Source organism: Cinclus cinclus, chromosome 1, assembly GCF_963662255.1.
Source record: "Cinclus cinclus chromosome 1, bCinCin1.1, whole genome shotgun sequence".
NCBI lineage: Eukaryota > Metazoa > Chordata > Aves > Passeriformes > Cinclidae > Cinclus > Cinclus cinclus.
This window is the reverse complement of record NC_085046.1, coordinates 2,414,103-2,440,180: the sequence shown is the minus strand read 5'-3', so window position 1 is coordinate 2,440,180 and position 26,078 is coordinate 2,414,103. Positions and strand designations below refer to the sequence as shown.

The following is a 26,078-nucleotide window of genomic DNA, read 5'->3' as shown; positions in this document are numbered from 1 at the left end:
GCTCACATAAGCTCTTCTGTGCTGCTCATCCGTGACAGGATCAAGCTCTGAGTGCTGATCTTTGAACTGGGTCAAACTTAAGGAATCTTTGCTCCCTGAAATCTGGAGCTGGACACCCCCACCCTCCCCTCTCTTCTCCCTCTGCATGAACACTGTGCCATGCCAAATTTAATCCTGTGTCGTTGTGTTGCCACCAGCTGGGATTTCCCCCCCTCCCTCTGCCTTTAATCTCCCTCGAGCCCTGTGTTGTTTTCCTCTTTGTTGTGCTGCCACATGAGTTTTGCTTCCTTATCCCCCAACCCATGAGGTGCCACTGCCAAAATGCAGCCACAGCCCATCCATCAGAGGAGCTCTGGGACCTGGGGGGGGTCTCTGGCATCTCCCATCGTGGTGGCTCACCCAGGGAAAGGGCACTGTGCTGGTCCCAAACCTTCACTGGGGACTCCGTGGGCTTCAGTGGCTTTGCCCAGCAGCTGGAGCAGCTCCAAGGTTTGGGGAAACAGCTCTGGCTTTCCAAGAGCCTGGGTGCGCTGTCCCCTACATCTGACAGGGCCACAGCCAGGGATTTCCAATGACCAGTGGACTCCCACAGCCAATAGTGTATCCTCAAGTGGGGAATAATCCCCAGGACATGGGAGTGGGTGAACGGTTTTTTGTTTTATCTGGGAGAGTTATTTTTCCTCCTACAGTCCTCTGTTTTATCCTGATTTAGGATGAGGATAATGCTGATAACTCACCGATGTTTTGGCTCCTGCTGAGTCGTTCTCACCCTGAGTCAGGGATTTTCCATGTCTCACATTCTGCCAGAGAGGAGCTGCACCAAAAGCTGGGAAGGAACATGGCCAGGAGAGCTGACCCAAACTGGCCAGAGGGATATTCCATACCACAAAACATCATTTCCAGTCTATAAACTGTGAAAATTACCCACAAGGGAGCTAATTTGTTGTCTGGGGACAGGCTGGACATCAGTCAGTAGGTGATGAGCAACTGTGCTGTGCATCACTTTTTTCTCTTGGGTGCTGCTGATTTTTCTCCTCTCCTTGCCATTATTTTTATCATCATTATGTTTTGTTTCAAATGTTAAACTGTTCTTATCTCGACAGAGTTACCTGTTTACTTTTCTCTCTGATTCTCCTCCTTATGGGGTGAGGGGGAGGGAGGGAGTGAGTGAGAAACAGTGTGGGATTAAACCACAACAGTGAGGATACACAGACACATCCTATAGGGATGCAGTGTTCCAGGATCACTCCCACCCAGACAAAACATTAGAACAAAAAGGATGGATGAAGGAATTCTAGCCATGTCAGGCTGAACAAGAAAGAGTCCAGTGTAGGGTTATTATCTGAGATTTATAATTACAATAAGAATTTGCTTTTCTTGGCTTCTTGATAGACCTTTTATGAAGAGGCAGGCAATAACTGGAGCAGGTGAGATGCTCTTCTCCAGAGAGATGAGCAGTGGATAAATCCCATCCTACAGAGGCATTCAGTGAGGCTGAGGGTGCCCTGTGCAAGGCTGAGCTGGTTGAGACAGCACCAGGGTGCTCCTGGCCCACCAGGCCTCCAGGGCTTGTCAGAGCAGCAAAAGCTGAAGGGATAACTCCTGGAAAAGGAGGGCAAAGCCCAATTCTCCCATGAACTGTCTCTAACACATCACTCTCTCGGCTGGTGTCTAAGATTAGCTCCTTCTGGCAGCTTCAGCAGATGCAGCTGCTGGGTAAATATAGACCCTTAGTGAATGGGCTATTTTCTCTCCTGGAGTATCCAAGTCAGGAGGGCAGTGCAGAGTCACTGGGCTTTGCCATGTGAGTCACCCACTTGGACACTGGGAGGTGACTCTGTCCTGCCAGGCAGCCACAGACCTGAGCTGAGCCACCACAGTGACAGAGCCCCTGGTGTCAGCACCCCAGGCTGGTGCCACCTGTGCAAGGACACCCCTGTGGAGGGGAGGAGATGAATTTAACCCTGCAGGAAGCACACGGTGGCAGAGCTGGTTTGACGGAAAAAGTAGATCTGAAATAACGGACATGCTAAGAAACACCTATGAAAAGTCCAGCAGTGACACATGTGTCATAAAGGGATGTGGCGAGGTGCCACCAAGGCACAATACCTGCCCTTACTCCCAGAAGTGTTGGTCAGGCTCCCAAAAGTAAAACCAACCTGGCTCCTAACCCAAAACCCACAGGGGTGACAGTTTGTTGGCCACAGGGTCAAGATACATACAAAAGCAGAGTCAAAATAAAGGTGAGCATGAATCCAGCTGCAGCCCAGCCTTCAGTCTGGTGATGACACCAAAGTGGGTTTCTGTTGAAGTAAAAAACGTCCTGTGTCACTCTTTTGCAGGGCAGGTGAGGACCTGCAAACAGATCCTTGTCCTCTCAGCTCTGGTGGCCAGGGGTGTCACCTGCAGACCAGCAGCATAACAGGGATGAGCAGCAGGTGCCAGAGTTATCCAACATTTATTGGCTACATAAATAAGTGACATTTACCAGGAACTTCACAAATTACTTTGGCAGAGCTGAAAGCTGGCTAGGAACCCATCCTGCTTCATCCACAGGGATGTACCAAGCCTCTCAACCCCTGCTGCAGAGGGGTGTGGATACTGCCCTCACCAAACAGCAACATGATTCAGACATAAGGCCACTGAGAGTAACTCTAAAGTGCAAGAGAGCCAGAGCTATTTTTGTGTTCCAAACCCACCTTTCCCTCCAAGGCACCGTGTCTCACACGCTCCCAAAATCTAATTCTCCAAGGAGCCTCCCATGTGCTTTCCCTCCACCACCCAGCCCCAAGTCCCTGCCCTTCATCTGGGGATTTTTTTCCTTGGATTCTATTCACCTGTGTGCTCACTCAGCCCTACAGCTGTGCACACCAGAGGCAGCTGAGGAAAGGGATGGGTGGCTGGAGATGAGCAAGGGCTGGCTACAGCACATTCCGTCCCTCAGCCGTGGGCAGGAATGTGAGCTTAGACCTTTGTCCATGGCATATAAAAAAACAAACTGAGGTGGGCTTTGGCTTGAGTCCCAGTGGGCTGGTCGTGGTGGTCACATCAGTCTCGAATCCAGCAGCGCAGGACCCTAAAACCTCCAGCCATGGGACCTGGAGAATCTCCTCTGGGAGATAGGGGTTGTGGGGGAGCCCAGTGCTGGTGGACCAAGCCTTGTGGGAAGCAGGGGGTGGAATCTCTGAGCCTGCACAATGTCAGAGGGTCAGAAAAACAATGAGGACAACTCTGGCGTGAAAAAAACGTCCTGGGAGCTGCCTCAGCATCCTGGGGAGACAGTGAAACACCCGCTGTGCCTGATGGAGAATCTTTCCTGCAGCAAGGGGGTGACCTGTGCCTTCCAGGTGAGTTCTACGTGGATGAGCTACAGCAGTCGGATTGTCAGGAGGGCTTGGAGAGCCCTGGCCAGTGGCTGGCCTGGCAGCAGTGGCTGGAAGGGAGAGGAGGCTTTGGGACAAGCCTGTGGTGCCTCCCCCTACTCCACCTTTGCCTTGTCACCCTTCTCCTCCTCCTCGATGGCCAGGATGCGCTCACGCTCCTTGATCAGCTGCACTCCGCAGTACGTGATGAACCAGATGGACAAGGTGCTCACAGGGAAACCTAGAGCAGGGAGGGACACATGGTCATCCAGCTGTGGCTGCTCACCCAACAAGGACAATTCTTCACCAGCACAGCTGCTTCTCAGGTGGGTCTGGGGGTCCCACAAGCTCATGGTGGCCAAGGACGTTTTGTTTTGGTTTTTTTGTTGTTTTTTTTTTGTTTTGTTTTGTAGGTCCAGCCCTGCAGCTTCACCGAGAGAAGAGGGAAATCCTCAGATTAAATGAAGCTGTGCCTGAGCCCACCAAGGCACCATGGAGTGCAGCTAATGTGGGGACATGCTGGAGGGGCTTTGAGCCCCTCTTACCCCCAAAAATCCTTCCCCAAGTTCAGGAATCATGGTTGACTTTCTGCCCATATCCATCATTGCTCAACACTGTGACCTTCTGGAAGATTTTGGGCCCCACTGATGGTGAGGATCAACCCCAGCCTTGTCCTGCACTAAGTGGGAACAGAATGTCCACCCAGGAAAATACATCTTTTTGTCACCTACGTCAGTGACAGAGCCTGGAGCTCTCCCTCCTCTTCGGAAGGGTCTGATGGTGTTTGCAATCACAAATCTGGTATCCACAGCAGAGGGGTGGATCCAGGGTTTGTTCCTGCTAAAACAGGAGCCCTGCAATGAATAATGCAACCAGCAAAAGCCAGCGAGCTCAGCGGGCAGGCACTCCTGGCACACCAAGTGTGACATTATCCATCCCCTGCGCCAGCCCCATCCCACAGAGGCTGCAGCACGCTGGCTCCTGATGGCTATTTATACCCTGGGCAGCTCATGAAGGCTTCAAAGCAGTGCCACAATCCACTGTTAGAAATGTACAGACCACAGGATGAGGATTTGTACCTGTCACCTTCAGAATGATGCAGGAACATCTGCTGGAGCAGAGGAAATGAGGCAGGATGAGTCAACCCCTTTCTCCAGCAAGGGGAGCACTGCACAGGCAGGGACTCAGTCCTGCTTGGTGAGGGCTTAATGTGGCCCTTGCAGTGCTCCAGGGAGACTAAACCAGTGTCAGGCTGTGCCAGGAGCTGTACTGATGCCTTAATTTTTAGCTTCCATATTTTTCAGACTCTGTAACTTAGTGTGTGACTCTGAACTCCATATGAAGTGTTACAAGTTCTGCTCACAGCTCAGTCACACAAAACAATCCTTTTCCAGCCCCACAGCCAAGGACACCGCTGCAGCTCCAGCCCCAAAAAGTGCAAACAGCAGAGAATTGAGGGGAGAATCTGGGAGGGTGGGACTGCAGAACCTGGAGCTGGAATTGGACAATGAACCCCAAGAAGGAAATGGACCCAAACTTATAAAAGTGTCAGAACTCATGACCCAGGGTCCATCTCGGGTGGAACCACGGCTGTGCTCTTGTACTGCCCAGGGTGTATCCTGTGAAGGCCCTTCAATAAATCCTTATTTTATTCCTCTAACACTGCCTAGCCTTTGTTCCAGGGAGCCTCTCCAGGCATCAATCCAAGCACAGCAGGAAGGCAGCTGGCACCCCAGAGCACGCAGTGAGGACCTGGTGGGGCTAAGAAACCACTGCCTGCACTTTTTGCACATGAATTAAGGACATTTGGAGCAGCCACACCACAGGCCAGGGGCCAGGGCACTTTGGACCCTAAAGGATTCAAAATCCCAGTCCTCAGGTCCCGTACCAATGTGATCCCCCCCAAGACAGGGGTCTCAAATGGGGAAGGCTGGCAGGCAGCACCTTACCCATCACAAGGAGTCTCTTGGTCACCAGCAGTGCAAACTCCAGGCTGTTGAGGGCCAGGATGTTGTAGAGGACGATGGCCCAGAAGTTCACTGCCCCAAAAGCTGCCCTGATCCTCCGAGACATGGCCCCTGAGAGCTTGGCCTGGGAGAAGAGAGGGGCAGAGGGAAAAGCATCTCTAAGGAAAAGGGGTGACTGGTGCAGCTCCAGCAAACCCCAGCTGGGATCCCAGAGAGGAGGCAAAAATCAGAGCAGCTTTTAGTGCCTCTGGAATGAAGAAATACAAGGACAAGGCAAAAGTGCTCTGCTGCTTTAGGGACTCTGGGTCCCATGGGTAGGGGCAAGGTATTAGACACAGTTTCATGACAATTGTAGAATCACAGACACATGGAAAAGTTTGGGTTTGAAGGGATCTTAAGGATCATTCATTCCACCCCCTGCCATGGGCAGGGACACCTTCCACTATCCCAAAGTGCTCCAGTCCCAGTGTCCAGCCTGGCCTTGGACACTTCCAGGGATCCAGGGGCAGCCACATCTGCTCTGGGCACCCTGTGCCAGGGCCTCACCACCCTCACAGTGGAAGAATTCTTTCCCAGGATCCCATCTAAACCTGCCCTCCATCACTTTAAATCTATTACTCCTTGTCCTGTCCCTCCACGTCCTTGTCACAAGTTCTTCTCCAGCTCTCTCAGAGCCTCTTCAAAATGAAATGGTTGAGTCCTTCTTTCTCCATCTCTTACCTTGGGTAAGCCACTCCCCAAGGCAGAAGAATCTGTTGTATTCCAGGATTATTATTAGCCCTACATGCAATTCGCTCCTGGGTCCTGGAAAAAACGTTTCTTAGGAATTAAAAAGAGAAAAACCTGCTCAAAACTAATGACAGCAGCAGAGTGGAATTGTCACTGGCACATAATCTCCAGGATCAGCTGCTGTGAGTGGAGCAGGGAAGGAGTTTATAGCAGCCTTCAAAGAGCATGGTGAATCCCCAGGCCACTTAGTGCTGGGAATTGTGGTGTTGCAGGGAAGGAGATTTCACTGCCTGTGAAAGCCTTAATCTGATTCAGAGTTCAACAAGGAGAGCTCTCCACGGTTTTTATTCAAAATAGATCTTTAGGACCTCCAGACTTTAAATTGGGAAAAAGAAATAAGGAACATAATTGTTTCCAGGGTGGAAGTTTTAAAGATATTTTTTCCAGTATGTCCCTGAGACACCTTGGTCCCAAACAGAGACAGGCACTATGCTTTGAAGTGTTTTTTAAAAAATTGTTTTAGCATCCAAACACTTGCATTTAAAAGAAATCAGATCAAACCCACTGAGAATGCCAAGATGCTTTGTAGAACAAGAATAACAAATTATTCCCATCGGGAAATATATAAGCATTTCCCTATAAGCTCACAGAATCTGGATATTCCCCACAAATATTCCCCATGTGCATAAATGTATTCCCAAGGACAGACTTCATGTTTTGTGTCCGTTTGTGGCACTTTGATGCCTCACTGGAGATGCATTCCTGCTTCTCTTGGACTTCTGGAATTTCCACCCCAATCTAAATTTCCTGTGAGGCATCATAGGGGCAGGAGTTTGTTTGCTCTGGGTGGGTGACAAAGTGCACAAAACAAAGGGACACAGAGCACCAGGACCGTGCTTCCCTTGCACAGCTCAGTAGCTGATCCCAAGGATTGCCCAGGGATATCACCATCCCTGAAAATGTTAAAAAAAACCCCAAAAAACAATCAAACAAAAACCAGGTGGATATGTCACTGAAGGATGTGGTTTAGTGGTGGACATGGTGGCGGTGCTGGGTAGACAGCTGGACTTGGTCTTTCCCAGCATAATGATTCCATGATTTTAAAGGCTACAGGAAAGAGCTTCAGGTCTCCACACAGGAGGCCAGGCTGTGGAGCCTCATGGCATCCTCAGGGATTCTGCTCTCCAGCCTCAGCCAAAAATCTGACTCCTTCCATCCAGTGTGAGCTCCCTCCAGCACTAGAGTTTGTCCCCAGCCCCCTTGACCTCTCCCCATCCCCCTTGCAGCTCCTCACCTCCAGTTTGGCAAAGGGCCCCAGCTGGAAGAATTTCTGCACCCAGAGCTCAAAGTTGAGGCCGAAGCAGTTGACGAGGGACCAGATGTAAACCACCTGGCAGGGCCCCAGCCACAGAGTGGTGATGGCAAAGGTGCTGATGCTGGCCACCAGCTCCTTCAGGATGCTGTCGTGGTTCTCTCCAAGGTGGTCATACACATATCTAAAAGCCAGGGAAGGTGGTTGGTGCTCCTTGTAACCCAGGAGACCTCTCTGGAATTTCTTCTCCCAAACTCCCTCACAGACAGGTCAGTCCAGAACTTCCCAGTAAAAGAGGAAGGGTGCTCTGGCAAAAAAACTGATTTTTGCTGTGCCCCAACCGCTTGTGACTTGTGTCCCTACAAACCTATAAATGCTCAAGGACAAAATATCCACCTTTCCCCCTCTGGCAGGTAAAACTTGGGGGTCTCCAGAGCTGGAGGCTCTCTCAGATTTGGTGGTGCTCAGGACTTTATCACAAAGCAGCCACCAACCCTCTCAGCAGAGGTTTGCTGGTGTGAACTCGTGGATGAAGGGAGGTGAAGGGCTGAGGAGGATGCAGATGGAACTACAGCTCCCTTTTCCTCCTGGAGAGACAGAATGCTGGCTCTTCCTCCTCTGAGGGAACATTAAAGCCACCAGACTTAAAAGGATTTTGGGACAGCACTCCCAGCTTTGGAGGAAGGGGCTGTTGCTCTTCGTGCAATTAATTTAACGGGTTTGGGGCTAAACAGAGCAAATAGTGGGATTTATCCAGAAAAGAGGACACCCCAGCTTTGGGATGAGCAACATGTGATGCTTCATAGCTCTGGGATGGAAGGGAAGACCCTGAACCAAGACTGGAGGTGGTTGACTGAACACTTACTTGCAGAGCCAGTCATTAATCCCTCTGTCAAAATGCCTAAAATAAGATAAGAACATGTTGAAACGCACAGTGACAATAAAAAAAACCCCTGTTGAAACAGAGAAAACACCCAACCCCCTGGCAAGGCACATCTTGGACCTTGCTCACAGAAGTCCTCCAGGCTCCTTCCTTGGACAGATGCCACTAGAGATGTGGTTTAACTTTTCTCCTTATCTATTTCTCCCCACCTAAGAATATTTCCCTGGGTTCTGGCCAGGTCTATACAATGGTTTTAGGTGCCCAGGACAGCCCAGGTGTCCTCCCCTCCACACAAGCCCTGTCCAGCTCAAACATTCTTTGCTCCTGCTCGTGGGGTACTCACGTTTCAGCAAAGATGTAGAGCATGGTGATGCATTTTGGGGGCTGGGGTGGGTCCAGGTGGTCCAGTCTGGCGATGGTGTTGATGACCCCAAACATGACAGCAGCTTTCACCCAGTCATACACCAAATTGGAGTAGGCCAGGCCAGCTGGAGCAAAAATGGGAATCAAATGGGGAAAAAAGGAACAGGAATCCATCAGAATTTCTGCAGAGCAAATCCTTTAAAATCAAGATTTTAAGAGGCTTGAACCAAAGGACAGTTTTTTTTCTCAGGGTATTAGGGAGCAAACTGCTTCTTGGTTTTAGTAGTGCAAGAAGTTCTGTTTATAAAGTCATTTATTCCATCATTGTGCCTTCCCTCTGAGGCTTGTTAAGCTCTGATGAACTCCTCACAGTTCTCAGGTCTCGTCTCTGAGGTTTTATTGGCATCTCCATCAGGATTCCCCCCACCCCAGCTCCCTCAGACCACAGATGTAATAATGTACATGCTACAGTAGAGCCAGGGTCAGAACCTCTGACTTAAAGAGGTCTCTGACACTGGGAAACAAACCCTGCAGGGACAGCGCCTAAACACTTCAAATGCCTCTGCAAAGAGCTGCTAAAATGCCCCTGTCTTGGTGGGATCCAGATTAAGGGATGCTCCCACCCTGGGCCAGGCAGGTGTGGTCAGTACAGTCAGAAGAGCTCAGCCCCCTCTGGAATAACACGGGATCCATGTAGCCAGGGCTCTTGGGACACCCTAAATCCATGGCAGCACCACTCCAGCTGCATTAGGATTTTATCCTGGCCTCAAGCTGCCACTCTAGAGAGACATGAGGCTGCTCCAGCCCCTGCTTGGCTTCTGCTGTGTGGTAGTGTCTGAAATGCTGCCACCAGACAGCATTTGTTCATCTGGAATCCTCCACCCAGCTGAAGGTAAGTGCTGCTTCCATCACTTATCATGGGGGCTTAGGTTGCAATTCAAGATGTAACCAGCAGTGTGTATTCTATCATCATTTAAAACCAGCTGGGGCAGTGCTCTTTATCATTTCCTCAACCCATCCTTCCACCAGGGAGATAATTTCTGTTAATTGGTCATTGGCCATTGAGTCCCCCTGCACGACTGATAAAACTCCATCATCCCATTGGGAGATGCTCCACCCAGGGGGAGGATCCAAGCATTTCCTACCCAGATAAAATCTGAGATTTGGAACATCAGAGCAGCCTTTTCCCACTGGATCCCAGAGGAAAAGCAGACCCTTCTACATCATCACTGGACCTTCAGAGGAAAACTGCACCTTCTCCAGGAGCACTGCTCCAACAGAACCACATCTTTCACTGCAGGAGGATGCAGCCATCATTTAATGGGACTGCTCCAACACCCTGAGTGACTGATGGGGCGTCAGCTTGGATTCTCACTCTGGCAGTGCTTTGGTTTTCTGTAATACTGTATTTTTATTTTAATTTTCCTAGTAAAGAACTGTCATTCCTATTCCCATATCTTTGCCCGAGATCTCCTTAATTTCAGAATTATAATAATTTGGAGGGAGGGGGTTTACATTTTCCATTTCAAGAGAGGCTCCTACCTTCCTTAGCAGACACCTGTCTTTCAAACCAAGATAACCTGGGAATTTTCCTTCAGGAGGTCTCTCGTCCAGCCATGGAGAACACCCAACTTTAGGTAGAGATTATGTTTCCCCTGGACATTGTCCATTTAATGTTGAATATGTCTCTTTTGTGACAATCCCTAACCTCTCTGGGTACCTCTCCCAGTGTTTCACCACCCTATGGACAACTTTCCTTGCCTGCAATCAAGCTTGGCATTGCTGCATGTGATTTCTGTGTCCTGCTGATTTTTCAGAGGTGCTGAGCTCCCTTCCAGCCCAAAGGTAACAAAAATATCTTGGTGCTCAGCTTCCTAAACCCCAAACTAAACAACTGACACCATGAAAAGGTCAGACCAGCACCATGTGCTTCCCAGGGCTGCCCAACCCCAGCTCTGTGCGTGGCCAGCGGGAGGATGAGGGGCTTTTACTCAAACCTGTCCAACACAGGCATTCCCAAAGCCTCTCAAGGGGGATGGGTGGAGATCTGGATCACTCACAACTGCCTTGGAGCTGAGCAAAGGGGTGAACATGCCCAAGCACAGCCACTCACCCAAGGACCAGTCCGAGAGGCGGTTCACAAACTTCAGGTCGGAAGGGAGGGTGAGGATGTAGAAGAAGTGGAAGAAGATGTCCACAGCCACGATGGCCCCCACGTGGAGCAGGGCATTGACACGGATGTTCTTCATCTCGTCGTCCTTGCGTCGCAGCTCTCGGGTGCTCACCTGAAGGGAGGGACAAACCAGGGCAGGGCTGAGCCCAGGGACAGGGTGGCCATTGTTCCTTCACCCAGAAGGATGGTCAAAGTCCAACTAGGGATGGAGTCATCGTTCTCCTTCAGAAATCACGCCGTGGGCTACGTGGCCCAAATTTCCACTGATTAAGGAAGATCCAAGGGCTGGCTCAGGTGGGCACATCCACAAGGAACAGGACGTGTCCCACCCACAGCAGTGGGATCATCATCATTCTGCTTTCCCAGGGATTTCCCAGCAGAGCGGGCATGTGGTCACACAAGGGTCTGGCTGTATTCAGGGACTTCAGGGGGGTGAAATCCACTCTGACCAGGGAGCTCCCAGGGTTTCATATTCTGCAGCAATGTACTCAGAAAACCAACTTTGCTTAAGGACAACCCCTTCCAAAGGACACTAAGAGGGAGAAAATGCTTGCACCCATCCCATCTCCAGGATGGATTCCAGGGTTGGAATCCCAACCTGACATCTCTCAGGGCCTGGGGTATTTTTGTCCAGGGTCATCTGGGAGGAGAACAGATGATGTCTGAGGCTTCTACTGCAGACTCCTGCTGTAAACAAGAGGGTCTGTCCTGGATCGGTGGGACCTGATTGATGGGGAGTTCATCTCTGCTGTGTCTTGCACAAACAAGGGCTGGGGTTTGGCTCCAGGAGCTGCCACATCTCTGGTCATTGTCATAAAAATATCACCAGAGTGAGCTCTCAGGATTACACAGGGCAGAGCGATGTCCTTGCTTCCCCGCATCACTGTAAAATTGCTGCTGTATTCAAAATCCTCTTATGTTTATTACTTCCCTTTATTCCCTGTGAGAGGTGGGAGCTCTCCCTGCATAATCCAGAGGCTGCTGCACCAGCCCTGTTGTCAAGTCCAGATGATTCCTGAGAATTAAAGCCTTTGACAGATTTTTTTGGTGTCTGTTAAGTACCAGGTGCTTTGAGGATACAAAAAGGTCGCTGGACCCTGATCTGAGGGAGGACCGGGTCTGGCATGGAAATGTGTGGGAGGATACAGAACCCTCCTTGCATGGAATCATAGAATGTCTTAGGCTGGAAAAATCCATTAAGATCATTGAGTACAAGCATTGACCCAGCACTGCCAAGCCCACCACTAAACCCTGTCCCTAAGTGCCACATCTACGCATCTTGGAAATATCTCCAGGGATGGTGACTCTACCACTGCCCTGGATAGCCTGTTCCAATGTTTAACAACCATTTCCTTGAAGAAATTATTCCTAATATCCTGTCTAAGCCTCCCCTGATGTAACTTGAGGTTGTTTCCTCTCATCCTCACATCTCTGTGAGGTTCCAGCACTTGGCCATCACCCCCTTTGGATCAGGGCTGTGTCCCCCACACTCCCAACCCTAGAGAAGGGGATTTGTTCCCTTGATCTCAGTGAGAAAGATGCTTCTCCCAAATGTGGCTGGCCAAACCCTGTTATAGATGAGTTCCCATGTCACACAGGGATACGAGAGTTCCACCAGGATGTAGGACCAGTGGGATCCAAAAGGGACAGATCTGATCTCTAACTGGGCCATACATCCCACCCTGAGGAAGGGTTCTACCTGCCTCCTGCCCTAATTGCTCTTGGGCAATTAAGAATTCACCTCTGCAGCCAGCCTCATCTCCAGCAGTGCAGGGGGATGTAGCCAGGAGATGGCAGTGGTGGTCAGGCCAAGCCAGGACCCCTGGCTGGGGCAGGGGAAAGGGGCTGGGGACTTAATCCTTGTGCTTTTGGGGTGAGCGTTTGGAAGCAGCAGAGAGGGCAATTACTCATTAAGTGTCTCTAGACATTCTGTTTTGGGGTCATGCAAAGGAGCAGGAAATAAAACTCCCTCTGGATCCAGCTCTGCAGGAACAGTGGGAGTTCAGGTGTTGGAGACATGAGGAGTTTCATGTCCCCATTTACAGGTACCTGGCTTCATCCCTGATGGGGACACCAGAGCTGACTTTATGATCTTGAGGGACGAATGCTCTAAAAATCACTTTTTATATGTCCAGGAAAAACCGAGGGCCCTTGCTCCTTTTAGGAAGTTGTTAATTCCAGAGGTGAAGAGCAGGCAAGGAGTAGGACTGGGATCATGGTTTGTCCTGGAGGAAACATCGCAGTGCAGACCCTTTCTTAAGCAACCAGAACCAGCCCCACCTGTGAGAGAAGGTGCTGGGCTGGTGGGTCTTTGGTCTTCTCCTCACCATGAGGCTCTGGCTGCTCTCCCCCACCCTGGGCTGGATTTCCTTCTGAATTCACAAATGTTTTCCCAAAACATTCTTGTACCCAAGTATTCGTGTGTGTCCAAAAACTCTGTGTAGCAGTTCTTCTGCAAAAGGAACCGTGGGTGGTGGTGGGAATCCTCCACAGCATCACTGCTAACCAAACGCCTCCCTTTGCCAGCATCACCAGTTTGCTTTGGTGGCCAAGGCTGATCCTTGGTGCAGAGGGAGGTTGAGGTGGGAAGAGTGAGGGGGGATGCAGCACTGCTGGTTTCCTTGATCTTGGACTGTGGAACAACTCCAGAGGTTCCAGCCCAGGTTTCTGCTGGTGTTCTCCAGCTCTGTTTGGAGTCTGTTCATCCAAAAGCTCTCTTGGTTATGTGGAACAGGCAAAGACCTGGGGAATCAGGGAGCCCCCAGTTGCTGGAACTCAGTCTTCCATCTGATCTTATTTATTTCCTGAGAAAAAAACTTGATCTAAAGACACACAAGCCATCCCTGGAAGCTCCTGCTCCCTGGGTGAAGCAGCTGGACAGAAAAGGACAAGAAATGTCCTTGTTGTTACAGCATGCAGAGGTCCCATGGGTGGGCATGCCCATGAAGGTGCTGGGGTGACAGTACAAGGAAACTGAGGCACCAAGCAGTGCAGATGCCAGGGAGCAAAGACATCACAGCAAGATCTCCCATGGTGAATTAGTCAGTGAAAATAGCCAAATAAAACAAAACAAAGGTTAAAAATCCAACAGTTTATGACCCTCCCCACAAAAATGCACAGCCAAAGACTGGAGCTGACCACAACAAGTACTACAACCATTTGCATCTTCACTGTGGCAAAAGTTGGGGGTTTTGTAGGCATTAACCCCAAGCAAACAGATTTTGGGGAGAAATCCTGCTCCAATCTGGCCTCAGGATCACTCACCTGGGCGTGGAACTGGTCAAACGTCATGACAGGCCCGAAGAAGAAGAATGGGAGGTAGAAGTTGTACTTGAGGAGGTCGAAGATGGAGTAGATGCCCTCTTCCTTCTCAGAGCTCTCGAGGGCAAAGCTCATGCAGCGCACGATGGTGAAGGTGCATCCCCCATAGAAAAGTACATCTTGGAGATCAAAAGCTCCCGTTACAAACCCGCTCTGGACAAGAAACAGGGAGTTACCACCAGGAACGTGGTGCCTCTTCTGTGCTGCCTTGCTTTGTGAGGGACACCAGTCCTGGGGCAGCAGGGAATGGTTTGGGTTGGGGGGACCTTAAAGCCCATCCAGTTCCAACCCCTGCCATGGGCATGGGCATCTTCTGCTATCCCAGGTTGCTCCCAGCCCCTTCCAACCTGGCCTTGGACACTTCCAGGGGCGGCCACAGCTGCTCTGGGCACCCTGTGCCAGGGCCTGCCCATCCTCACAGGGAGGAATTCTTTCCTAACATCTTCTCTAACCCCGATCTCTGTCAGTTTAGTTTTCAGTTCAAGGAAAACCTCTAATTATTCCCTGACACCAATTGTCTCTGAAGTTAATGAGCTAGAAAGAGAAAACTAGGGCTCTATTTCCCAGCTGGCTCCTGCAGCTCAGAGCAGTCAGGAGCTGGGTAGATAGAGGTAAATCCTCTTGACTGTGTCACCAAGCAGCTGTTGGTCACAGACTTTGGTTTAGGTGGCAATATCACCCTGTCGTGGGTGACAGAGCAAAGCAGAGCCAGCATGGGGTTGGTGGAGAAGGAGGGAGCACATCTTTGGAGGCAGGGAGAGAGAGCACTGTCCTGCTGAGGGACCGAACATATTGATAAGGTCCTTTCTGGGCTTCTCTCCACCCACGAGTGAGATAAAATCTTAGCTGGGCTGTGACCTAAGAGATGGACATGGCTGAATCCATTCCAGCTCTGTAACATCTGGGGAAACTGAGGCGCAGGGCAGCAACAGACTGACAAATTGCTGCCTGGGCAGCAAGAAGGACTCAGATGTCCTTTGTTCTGGAGCAGCATGAAGCCACCAAAACATGACATAAGCACTGTGGGATTATTCCCAAGCTCACACCTCAACAGTCCCTTCCCTCTAAAATGCTGTGAGAGCTCTGATGCAGCCAGGAGAAATGGCCAGGGCCTGCCTGGGGCTGCCCTCCCTGGGGATAACCCCGAGGAGATGGCCAGCAGTGGGCTGGAGACAAGGCACACACACGGCCAGGACAACACCTACCTGCCATGAGCCAAAGGGCTCCACCTTGAAGGAGGCGAGGCAGCAGAGCCCGGCCACGTAGCAGAGCCACTTCTGCTTGGCCAGGGCCACCGAGTAGAGGAGCAGGCAGTGGGACAGGATGATCATCAGGTAGACCAGCCCCATGCTGGCCAGCACAGCCAGGACCCCATAGATCATGTACATCACAGCCCGGTGCTGCAGAGAGAGAGGCTGTGGTCAGCATGGTGAGAGCCACAACCCCAGAACATCCCCCAAAACCCTTCCACAGCATCTCAGGCCACCCCTGGTGCTCTCAAACCCAATGCCAATACATCCCTGCTTGTTGGATCCCATAAACCTGGGGGTTTTGAGCTTCCTGTGCTTTCTGGCACTGACCCCCAGGTGAACACTGCTTTTGATCTCAGGCCTTGGAGAAGGATCCCAAAATTTGAGTGATGGAGTTGGAATCACTGGTGTGTAGTTTGAACAGAAGTGTGTGATTTCATATGGTGAAGGACTTGGAATTTGAGGTTTTTATAATGTAGTAATAGGTATGGGACAAGATGGAGGATCTTGGGTGCTGTTTCCTTTCTGTCTTCTTCCTCCTCCTTCATGATTTCAGGCAGTACTTTCTGGTTGGACAATTAGTGTCACACTGAGGGTCATGGGGGTTTGGTTATTGGGTCAAAAGTATAAATAATACAGGTGTTAATTCTCTATTGGACTGCTTAGCTTTAAGAGACCTTGCAGCAGCTGGATCTCTCTCCAATTTGCTCACTTCTAGCTGATAGCTAGAAGTGTTGCTGAACTTTCTGTACTTTAGATAAGATTTAATAAACAACCAATCCTAAACACAGGAAAATTCATCTTCATGTCTTTTCATCCTGGCTCTGAGTGAAGACAGGAGAAACTTCTAACAAACCACTAATTAAGGGGTGAAAATTCCACCACGTTACACCTGCTCACCTGTGGCACGGTCATGGAGCAGATCTTGCCGAAGAGGACGTGTCCCGAGAGGGCGAAGATGATGATGTTCCTGAACGAGGTGAACCACATCACCCACTCGAAATCGGCCACGTCCTGCAGGAGCAGCACCAGGCACTTCACTGCCCCCAGCCCCACAGCTCTTACAGCTTTTTCTTGCCCTTTTCCACCCAAGGGCTCCCGAGCACTTTAGGTTGGACATAAAGCCCCAGGAGGGACGTGCAGAGGTCGCACGCAAAGCGGAGCATCCACAGCCCCTCAGGGCTGGCATTTTCCCTGCTACTTCAGGGACAAAAACACAAATCACGTAGACATCACAAAAAGTGTGTCAGTAGCAGAAAAAGCAGCTTTGTTTCTCCCCTGACCAGGCTGTCTGTAGCTGGAAAAGCCCAAGCCCTTCCTCACTCACCATCTTCCTGCCAAAGTAGTGCCAGCCTGGCTTTATGCCGTCCCGAAAAGCCTTTCTGTTCATGCTGTCTGCAAAAGAACCAGAGTTACAGGGAGAGAAACAAACAGCTCTGGGAAACGGGATCCAGGTTCAAGCCAGCCCCAGAACCTTCAGCGTTGTGATAGTGAGCCATGAGGGCTCAGGTACCCCGTCCCAAAAGTGCCTCATTGCCAAGGACATCTAATACAGTCAGTGACTGCAGGTTTCTGTGGGAATTTTCACCAAAGCTTTTTTCTCATTACACACTCCCTGGCTGATCCCATAATACTTTCAGGTTTGTGGGCTTCCAAACAAAAACAAAAAAACAGAAAACGAACACATAAAACCCCAAAAACAAACAGCAAAGGAAATCAGCCCTGCACAGGCAGGGTGGTTGTCTGGTGTGCCACTGCCTGGAGACCTCTGACATCCTGCAGCCCCTTGCCCTGAGCAGTGGAAATAGGGACAGAAAGGCAAAAACCCTTTTAAAAAGGATTTCCAAGCTGTTCTCTGCTAAAGTCAAAGCCGGAGATCTGCTGGTAGTATCAAGAGCTGTAAAAGCAGGCAGCTGACACTCTGGACCCTCCCAGGGGATGTGGTGGCAGCTTTACCTCTGGATGCCTCTAAGATGCCGCTGCCGCTGTAGAGCACAGCACAGATCACCACGAGGGCATAAAAGCCCAGCTCGTAGCTGGGGAGCATCGCTTTAACCCCCATGGTGGAAGGTCACAGCCCCAGCCGGCACGAGGGAGGGATCCACACCTGGGAAAGGGAAAGAGAGGAAAACCGGGAATGAGAGCTCATCTGTCCTCCTCCCCTCCAACACCCTAAATTCCTGCTGCTCTCCCCCCAGCTCTGCTTTATTGGCTTCCCTGAAGGCTGAAGGGAAGAAGAAGAAGGTCACACCTGGGGCTGAGCCCCGGGGTACCACTCAGGTGCAAAGAGGGTCCTGCAAACCGCCCCCCCCCCCGGGAGCCGGGATCTGGGGCCAGGTGTTCCTGAGGAGGGGCTCTTCCCATCTATCCCGGTGTTCAGAGCTGCTCCAGGATGCCAGCTGTGCAGGATGGGGTTCCTCCGTCGTGTCCCTGTTGTCCCCACCTCTAATTCCTAAAGCCGTAGAGGGGATCCAGGATAGAGCACTGGTGGAGGGGAGGGGCTGGGTTTCCCCACCGCCCCGCTCACTTTCTGCTGGAATTTTGCTGAACCTCCGGCTCTTGGGGGGTGCTCCCAAAGCCCCGTGATCCCAAATTTCCCCTGCCAGGAACCTTTAGGACCTCGTAAACACGGCTGAGCCTCCCCGGCAGCATCAGCAGCGCTCGGGAGATGGTGACACCCAGCCCCGCAATTAGCCCTGGACTAATTAGTCCTGCCGAGGCTAATTAACCTCGGCGCGACGTGTCCAGCGGCTGCCACAACGCGGCTCAGGGCTGGAGCAGGCGGGATGGGGACAGGGACACCCTCCCCTGGCACCCCGCACCCGCCTCCATCCATCCCTGGGAGCGCTCAAGGGATTAAAGCGCAGAAGGCGCCGCGGTCACCCCGGGTCTGCTCTGGCACCCGCCTTGCAAAGCTCCCGCGGTTATTAAAATAATGTTAAAATTATTGTTTCCAGTTTAAACGTTTATTTTTTATTTGGTCGCCGAGGATTTTTTAAGGGGGCTGGAGGAGGAGGTCCTTGGCTGCGATGCGGGGTGACCCCATCTCCCCCCGGCGCGGACCAAAGGCGTTTCCCGGGGGAATTTCGGGTTCATCTCGGAGGGAATTTCGGGTTCATCCCGGGGCAGTTTCGGGGGTCACCCCGCGGTCACTCTCGCTGCGGGGCCGCTGCAGGCGGGCGCTGCTACCGCTCTGCGGTGCCCCTGCGGCGGGAGGGAGCGCACGGAGGTGCCTTTACAAAGCTTTTCTTCCTCCTTTCCACGCTTTCCAAAGCTTTGCTTTTTTTTTTTTTTTTTTTTTTTTTTTTTTTTTTTTTTTGGCGAGGGAGCGGGCCACCCCGCAAAGGAGCCGGCGGCAGGCGGTGACCAGCCCGGAGGGGGGGAGAGGAGGCTGGCGGGGACCCTTCCAACGATTTTAGCTCCGGATCGCTCCCGGAATGCCCAGTGAGGCTCGGGGGTTCCCAGCAGAGCCCCCCGCAGCTCCGAGTGACAGCAGCATCCTCATCATCCTCATCCCCCCTCTCCCCTTCCCGGACCCCGGCCGGGCTCTGGGGACAGGCAGAGGTGACAGAAAGCCCCGGAGGTGCGGGACAGGCGTGTCACCACCCTCAGCGTGTCCCCCGAACCCCGCATCGCTCCCCGCTACTGACCTTGAGCCCCGGGGCCGCGGGGGGAGGCGGGCGAGGGTCGGGGATCCAGCGTCCGGCACCGCGATGGGGAGCAGGATCGGGAAAAGGGACAGGGGACAACTACCGAGGATTTGGGGGCTGCTGGTTTGCCCTACAGCATCTCTCAGCCCGGCTTGGGGAGGGGGGGCGGGGGTTTTTTGGGTTGCCGTCCCCCCACCTTGCCCCTGGAGGAAGTTTGGCTGGGAGTGGAGTGGAGCGGAGCAGGCGGGAGGTATTTTTATTTTAGAGCAGCACTGCAGAGGGGGTGGCTCGGGAGCTGTCTGTCACGGCAGCTGCTGAGAGGACCCGTGCTGGCTGCCAAAGCTCACCCCGAGCCAGAGGAGCCGGTCCTGGGAGCCCCGGGGCACGGCAGCCCCCGGCAGGAACCGGCTCCCTCCCAGGGGGGGTTTGGGTCCCCACTTTTAGCCCTGAAAGGAAGGGGGTTGTCCTCATCACCTTGTTCCAAAGGGAGATATCACTGCCTGGGGTCGGGGAAACTGAGGCACGGAGCCAAAAGGAAGTGTCATTCCTACTGAGCTCGAGCAGTGTTTAAATCCAAGGCAGGCTCGGAGGCTGCAGCATCTCCTGCTCCCAGGTAAGAAGTGTCAGGACAGGAGGAAACGGCCTCAAGATGTGCCAGAGGAGATTTAAGTTGGATATTATTGAAAATCTCTTCCCCGAAAGCGTTGTTAGGCACTGGAACAGGCTGTGCAGGGAAGTGCTGGAATTACCATCCCTGAAGTGTTCAAAAAACCGTAGATGTGGCACTTTGGGGACTTGGTTTAGTGCTGGGTTTGGCCGTGCCGCGTTAGCATTTGGATTTGATGATCGCAGAGATCTTTTCCAACCTTAACGATCCTGGGACCTCTACAAAACGCCTCTGGGGTCTCCCTCCTGGCTTCTAGCATCCCCAGCAGGGGCAGGGTTGGGTTGTGGCCTCTGTTACTTCAGGGTGGGCAAACACAGCTGAGCCAAGAGGAAAAGTCAGCACAGCCTCAGGGTCAGGCCTGTGCCTGGTCCCCACATCTGTCAGCACATCTGTGAGATCTGGGCACAGCTCACCTAAACAAACAAACAAACAAACAAACAAACAAACAAATATTTGGTTGTGGAATCACGTCTGCAAGGGACACATCTGGGGTCTGACAACTGTTGCAGCAAACATGTTATATTGAATACCTGTAATTGTGCAAATTCCAAAATAACTCTTCTCTGGAATAGTTCCTGTTACAAACCTCAAATTAATAAACTCTTTGAGCATCTTTGGGCTGCCCGAGGGGCCAGCACGGGACAACAAGGCAGAGAACCCTGGATTTTATAAATCCCTCCGTGGTTTGTTTGTTTTGGGGTGAGATGCTGTGTTCTGGGCTTTGCAGGGAGGATCAGCCCAGCTCTGCTGTTGCACTGGCTGCGAACAAAAAGGCTTTTTAGCATCGTTTTTCACCTGCTGAGCGCAGAGAGAGGCTCTCCCTGGCCAGGGCTGTGTGGTGACACTTCCAGCTTTAATCTGGGCAGGATTCAGCCCCTCGGATGCCCCGGAGCTCCAGCCAGGATCCAGCTCCATCCCTGCCCGGGGACTGGGCTGGCAGAGCTCGCCATAATTGACTGCGTGTTTGGGGGAGAGGTAATTAAGAGATCGGTGCAGATAAGCACGGGACACAATTCCTCACAATTCCTCGCTCTCCCGGTGCCTGTGGCAGGCACAGGTTTTACATCAAGGAGCCTCAGCAGGAGGGAAAAGGAGTCTGTGGAACAGTCGGACATCGGCTGGGTGTGGTGGTGGGGAGGTGCAAGAGGTCAGCGAGGAAAAGCAGATCAGTGTCACCCCCCCGGCCCCCAAACTCACTCCCTCCCCATCCCAATCCATGCAGAAAGCAAAGGCAGCCCTCAAGACAATTAAATAATTTTTAAAAAAAATTTATTTTTTTGGTCACAGCCCCATCATGCTGCTCCCCCTGGGCGCTGGCATCCAGAGAGTTGCAGGTAAATGGTAGATTTTCACCTTCTGTATGTTTTTTTAATCCTCAGAAATCTGTGATCCTGCTGAATTCAAAGTGCAACACAGGTGAAGGGCCCAGACATGAGGCTCTGGGAGCTGTGGTGATAAAAATAATTTAGCTTTAATTTATAGATATGATAAAAATTACCCCCCCCCTTTGCTCTTGGTTTCTAATATAATAAGATTTATTGTTAATGTGAACAGGGCATCTTCCTCAGCACAGGGGACATTTCTGTATTTTATTACCCCAGTGTTTATGATTTTGAGTTGCTTCAAGTGATATTTTTTCAAATGTTTGGGGAGTTGCTGGAAGTTGTGGCACAGGATTTGAGGGCAGGCCCCTCTTCAGTGCCTGAGAAAGGTGGTGGGGTTCCAGGAAAGGTGCTTGGCTCTGTCTCAGGGAGACCTGGAACAAACTGGGAACATTAATGGGGACACTAAACAAACTGCCTGGCTGCAGTGCTCCTGCTGCTGGAGCAGAAATTTGAATGGGAAGCACAGAATCCTGGAATGGCTTGGGCTGGGAGGGACATTAAAGTTGCTCTAATTCCACCCCCTGCCATGGGCAGGGACACCTCCCACTGTCCCAGGCTGCTCCCAGCCCCAGTGTCCAACCTGGCCTTGGACACTTCCAGGGATCCAGGGGCAGCCACAGCTGCTCTGGGCACCCTGTGCCAGGGCCTCACCACCCTCCCAGCCAGGAATTCCTTCCCAATATCCCATCTAAACCTACTCTCTTCTGTCAGTTTAAAGCCATTCCTCCTTCTCCTACACTCCATGTCCTTGTCCAGAGTCCCTCTCCTGTTCTCATAGGTCTCACAAGGATTGTTTTTACTGTCTGAGGTTGTCCCATTGTGTTCCTCATGCAAATCACTGGGAGCATGCCAACCCCACCAGGATGGCTTAGGAGAGAGGGATGTGTCATCCATCCATCCATCCATCCATCCATCCATCCATCCATCCATCCATCCATCCATCCATCCATCCATCCATCATCACCTCCAGGACCCCTCTCAGCACCCCCAGAATGGCTCTGCCCATCCCCCATGGCACCCACTGACCCCATCAAGGGTTCCAAACCTCCAGCCAAACCCCAGGGAAGGGCTCTGAAGGAGGCTCCCACCACCTCCCCCCACCCAGCATCAGGTCAAACCCCACTGCCTCCAGCTCTTCTCTTCACAATCCCTTCCCATTCCCCAGCAATGCCCTGATGAGGTCAGTGACAGGCTGGAACAACCCCTCTATTCTTTGCTGCCACCCTGCATCCCACAGATCCCTCTTCTCCCTGACCCATGGGCTGCTCTAAGCTCAGGATTCAGCCCCTGCCTGGGATGGCTTTGGAGCTGTAAGTGGAGACTCCCAGGGATTTAGGTGGCATTTGTTCAGTGAGGCCACCCTGTCCCATGGGAGCAGCCAGCTCAGGAGCTGGGCCTGGAGGGGAGAGGATGAAGGGAAAAATGAGAAACCCAATACTCCCCTTGGCTCTGTTGTGGCTTAATTTAGAGCACAGGGACACTGCCAGAGTGTTTTTCCATTTAAAGCTGAACCTCTTCCCTTTTGTCCTGCACTGTGCCTTGCAGGGCAGTGGCAGCTGCTGGCTGAGACTGATTGGGAGGGGGGGTGGTTCAGCAAAGCAGTTTCCAACTCAATTCCCCCTTGCCACCAGGTCCTTCCCCGTTTCTTCCACATAAAGAATTGAAATCTGTCTCTTTGTCCTGTCCCTCTCCTGCTTTGGAGCCTCAGGGAGGGCAGGAGCCACCCACAGCTCCAATCCACGGCTCTGAATTCCTGTGGGATGGGCTCTGCCCCTTGTCTAAGTGGATCCCAGGGCAGGGAGAACTCTCCTGTGTCAATATAGGTTTAACCTGTAGGTTTAACCACCCTAATGCAACTTAATTCATGGTACAGCCACTTTGGAAAGCTCTTTGCAGGTAAACTCCTGGCACTAGCCCAAAGGAAAGGAGGACAATTCATCAAAGATCATTTATTCTCAGCAGTTCAGCTGTACTTTTCAATGGGATGCATCCATCAAGCACTTTATGGCTGCTCTATGGAAGAGCTCTGCCCAGCTCCAGGGCAGGAGACAAATTTTGGCTCAGCCCAAGTGTTTGGAGAACTCATATTTGGAGTTAAAAACTGGCCAAATCCTAACAAGGAGTGCCCACAACTGAATACTGTCAGGAAAATTAACCTTAACTGTACCCACCAGCCCGTGCCAGCATTGTCACCTTTAGCTTGTCACCACCATCAGCTGCAGTGAGAGACTGAAAAAACTCAGAGCTTATCAAAAAACTGCCTGGGACGTGACTTGTCACTGGATGAGGGTTGTCCCAGTGAGGAAATGCTGGGGAGTCACAGTGCTTTTATCTGAGAGAGGCAAAACAATGGCTGGCTGCAAACTGGAGCCGGAGAAATTCAAATTGGAATTGAAACACGGGATTTTAACAGGCTGGTGTTTATCCATGAGGGAAAAAAAATCCACTGAAAGTTCCAAGGGAAGCAGGGGGTAGTGGTGATTTCATATCAGCTGTATCCCTGAAAGAAATGCTGCAGCTCGAGCAGCACAAGTGGGCTGGAGAAATCTTGGGGCTCAGGATCCAGTGTGGGGATTTTTCAGGCAGAGAGAAAAATATTGTCATTGATTTTGTTCTCTGAGTGATGGGTTGGGGTACAGGGGGCTGCTGCTCCCAAGGTCTCCCAGGGTTTCTCATATTTAGCAAAATGCTGCAAGAAAATCAGTCTCATCCCTTGAAAACTGGGAACCAGCAAGAGCCACGGGGAGAATTCAGGCCAGGTCACTCTGTGGACATGCAGGGGGAGTGTATTTCAAAACACTGAGAAGCCCTGGACATTCTGCCCTCCCCCACTCTGACAGGAGACAGATTGCACATTCCCATGAGAAGCAGCTGCTTACAGGTACAGGCTGCCTAAATAAACTGGTTTATACTTGTGGGATTCTTCCTTTGATAAGGCATCCAGTGGTCCAGAAAAAAAGGAGAAAATGCTTCTGTGCAGCTGCAAACAAGAACAAGGTTAAAGAAACGAGTATTGCAGCACTTGAGAAGAGGTTTTCAGGAGAGCCATGTGTGTTCTGTGACATCCCAGTTTCTTCCCTGTGCTTCAGGGGCTGACTCAGGGCCCTTTTCCTGGAGAGAGGTTTGTTCTCCACAGCTTCCCTGGGACAGGGAACAAGGAGGGGTAGCAGATGCCCCTGCTCTGCTCCTGGAAAGTATCATTGATTCACACTCCTGTTTAAGTGAAATCAGAACTTGCAGCTCCAAGTTATGGCCTGAATTTAGCAGTCATTGCACAGCACAGTCCTCACAGCCCTGCTCCTGCCCAGGCAGCTTTTCCAGGGGAAATGCTCACTCCTGCAGGTCCTTAAAATCCCTGACAGAGGATCCTTCCCCTCTACAGAGACATCAGGATGCAGTTGAACAGAAACCAAAGCTGTGGCTCACTCTCAATCCATGATTTATTCCTCAAGTTGTCTAGAGATGACTGAGGATTGCAAGATGCTTTTTCCTCTGATGCTACTGGCAGGAAAAATATTGCAGTGAATGGTCCTGCTTTTTGTGACAGAGGTCCCTGAGAGCATGGCTGAACTCTAGGGCAGTGCTGGGGGAGTGGAGCACAGGGAGGGTTAATTCCTTATTAACTCCAAGGTGCTGAGCTTATCACCAGCTCCCTGATTTCCTCCATCAGGGACTCCAGGAACTGTTTGAAAAGAGACAATCCTTGAAGAGAGACATATCTGAACCTAAGCAGGAAAAAAGACAAGGACAACACATCTGAAGTGACTCCTGCTCTGCTTTTTTCCACTCTGCCCAGGGGAGTCAGGATGAAATCCCCATGCTGGCAAAGGGAGCAGTGGTTTTCATGCCCACAGATCCACTTTGCACTGGTGGTGCTGACTGGGGTTAAAGCCTGACAAACTTCAGGCTCATAAAAGGAGGCTGACAAAGCAAAGCAGAAAAAAGAAAAGCTTTCAAGATTTTCAAGTGAGAAACAAAGCAGGACTGTACAAAAATGCCTGGCTCTCCATTTGCCTGGAATCCCCAAGGCTGCTGTGCACTGGCAGGCTGCATGGCAATGCCTGATTAGCTTGCACTCTGTGTCCTCACTGTGCTGCAGGAGAGAAGGACAGGGCTGGCAGCGTTTGCAGCAGCTCCAAAAGTCCCAGCACTGCTACAGGGAAGACCTGCCTGCAGTTTGTGGCATTTCTTCCCAGAGAGAACAAGATCTGCCTGATGGATGAACGCAGAGCCCCAGAAACAGGGAATTCAGAACCTGGATGGCAAGTTTTGTATGGAATGAGCTGAATTTAAGGTAGGTGGACTCACTGCAGGGGCAATCTGCACAGCTTTTCAGTGGAAACTTACTGGAGTTTCAGAAAACTGCTGCCAGTATGTTCAAGCAAAGAAAGAGGATGGAATAATGAGAGGAGCCCACCCAAAGCTGATTTGCAGATAGTCCCAGGCCAGGCTAACCCTGTGCCTCAGCACTGAAGTACTACAGAAGGCCTGAGACAGGCAAGTAGCAGTGTGGGGACAAAAACAGAGCTTGTTTTGTTCTAAGGAAGGGGGCTGGCCTAACTTTTGTACAGCAAATTCCTTCCTGAGCTGATAAAGGCAGCAGCAGATTGAATATTGAGCCCTCTCAGGGAACACTGTGCTGAGACCTGGGAGGTATTGCCCAAAATCCCCCTGCAGAATTGCAGCTTCCTAAACTGCACCAACCAGCCCTGCTTGCAAATCCTCACAGACAGAAGTTGCTGATGCATAAAGCCTTCACTTTTTGTATTTCATCTCTGTTTCTCATCCTCTCCTGCAAATGTTAAAGAAATGACTCTGGTGCTTGGGCTCTCTCCTTGCTCTGAAGCCCAAAGGACATGGAATATCTGGTTTAACTCTTCCCTTGTGCATGCTGCTGAATGCCCTGTGAAACCTGTGAATGCCCTGTGAAGGACCTATCCTTCACTTGCTCCACTATCACTTGATACAGCTTAAAATCTTCCTCTCTCTTTCTCACAGTCACCTCCAGAGCAGCCT

At 51.4% G+C, this 26,078-nt stretch overlaps 1 protein-coding gene across 1 annotated transcript; it reads right to left on the bottom strand.

Moving 5' to 3' along the window:
- Positions 1-3,478: 3,478 nt before the first annotated feature.
- On the bottom strand, positions 3,479-17,425 carry HHATL (hedgehog acyltransferase like). The gene is made up of 11 exons (XM_062493332.1): positions 17,317-17,425; positions 16,688-16,755; positions 16,261-16,374; positions 15,316-15,510; positions 14,054-14,263; positions 10,730-10,901; positions 8,597-8,741; positions 8,236-8,271; positions 7,353-7,554; positions 5,312-5,453; positions 3,479-3,603 (listed from the first exon to the last, which is right to left on the bottom strand). The coding sequence occupies exons 1-11, from the start codon at positions 17,420-17,422 to the stop codon at positions 3,479-3,481; spliced, it is 1,515 nt and encodes a 504-aa protein (XP_062349316.1). The 5' UTR covers positions 17,423-17,425.
- Positions 17,426-26,078: the final 8,653 nt, after the last annotated feature.

Coding starts and splice junctions, on each gene's coding strand:
- HHATL (XM_062493332.1), bottom strand. CDS start 17,422: ATGGGGGTTAAAGCGATGCTCCCCAGCTACGAGCTGGGCTTTTATGCC. Junction 14,264..15,315: donor AGCCCTTTGGCTCATGGCAG/GTAGGTGTTGTC, acceptor TTTCTTGTCCAG/AGCGGGTTTGTAACGGGAGC. Junction 8,272..8,596: donor CTCTACATCTTTGCTGAAAC/GTGAGTACCCCA, acceptor ATCTTATTTTAG/GCATTTTGACAGAGGGATTA.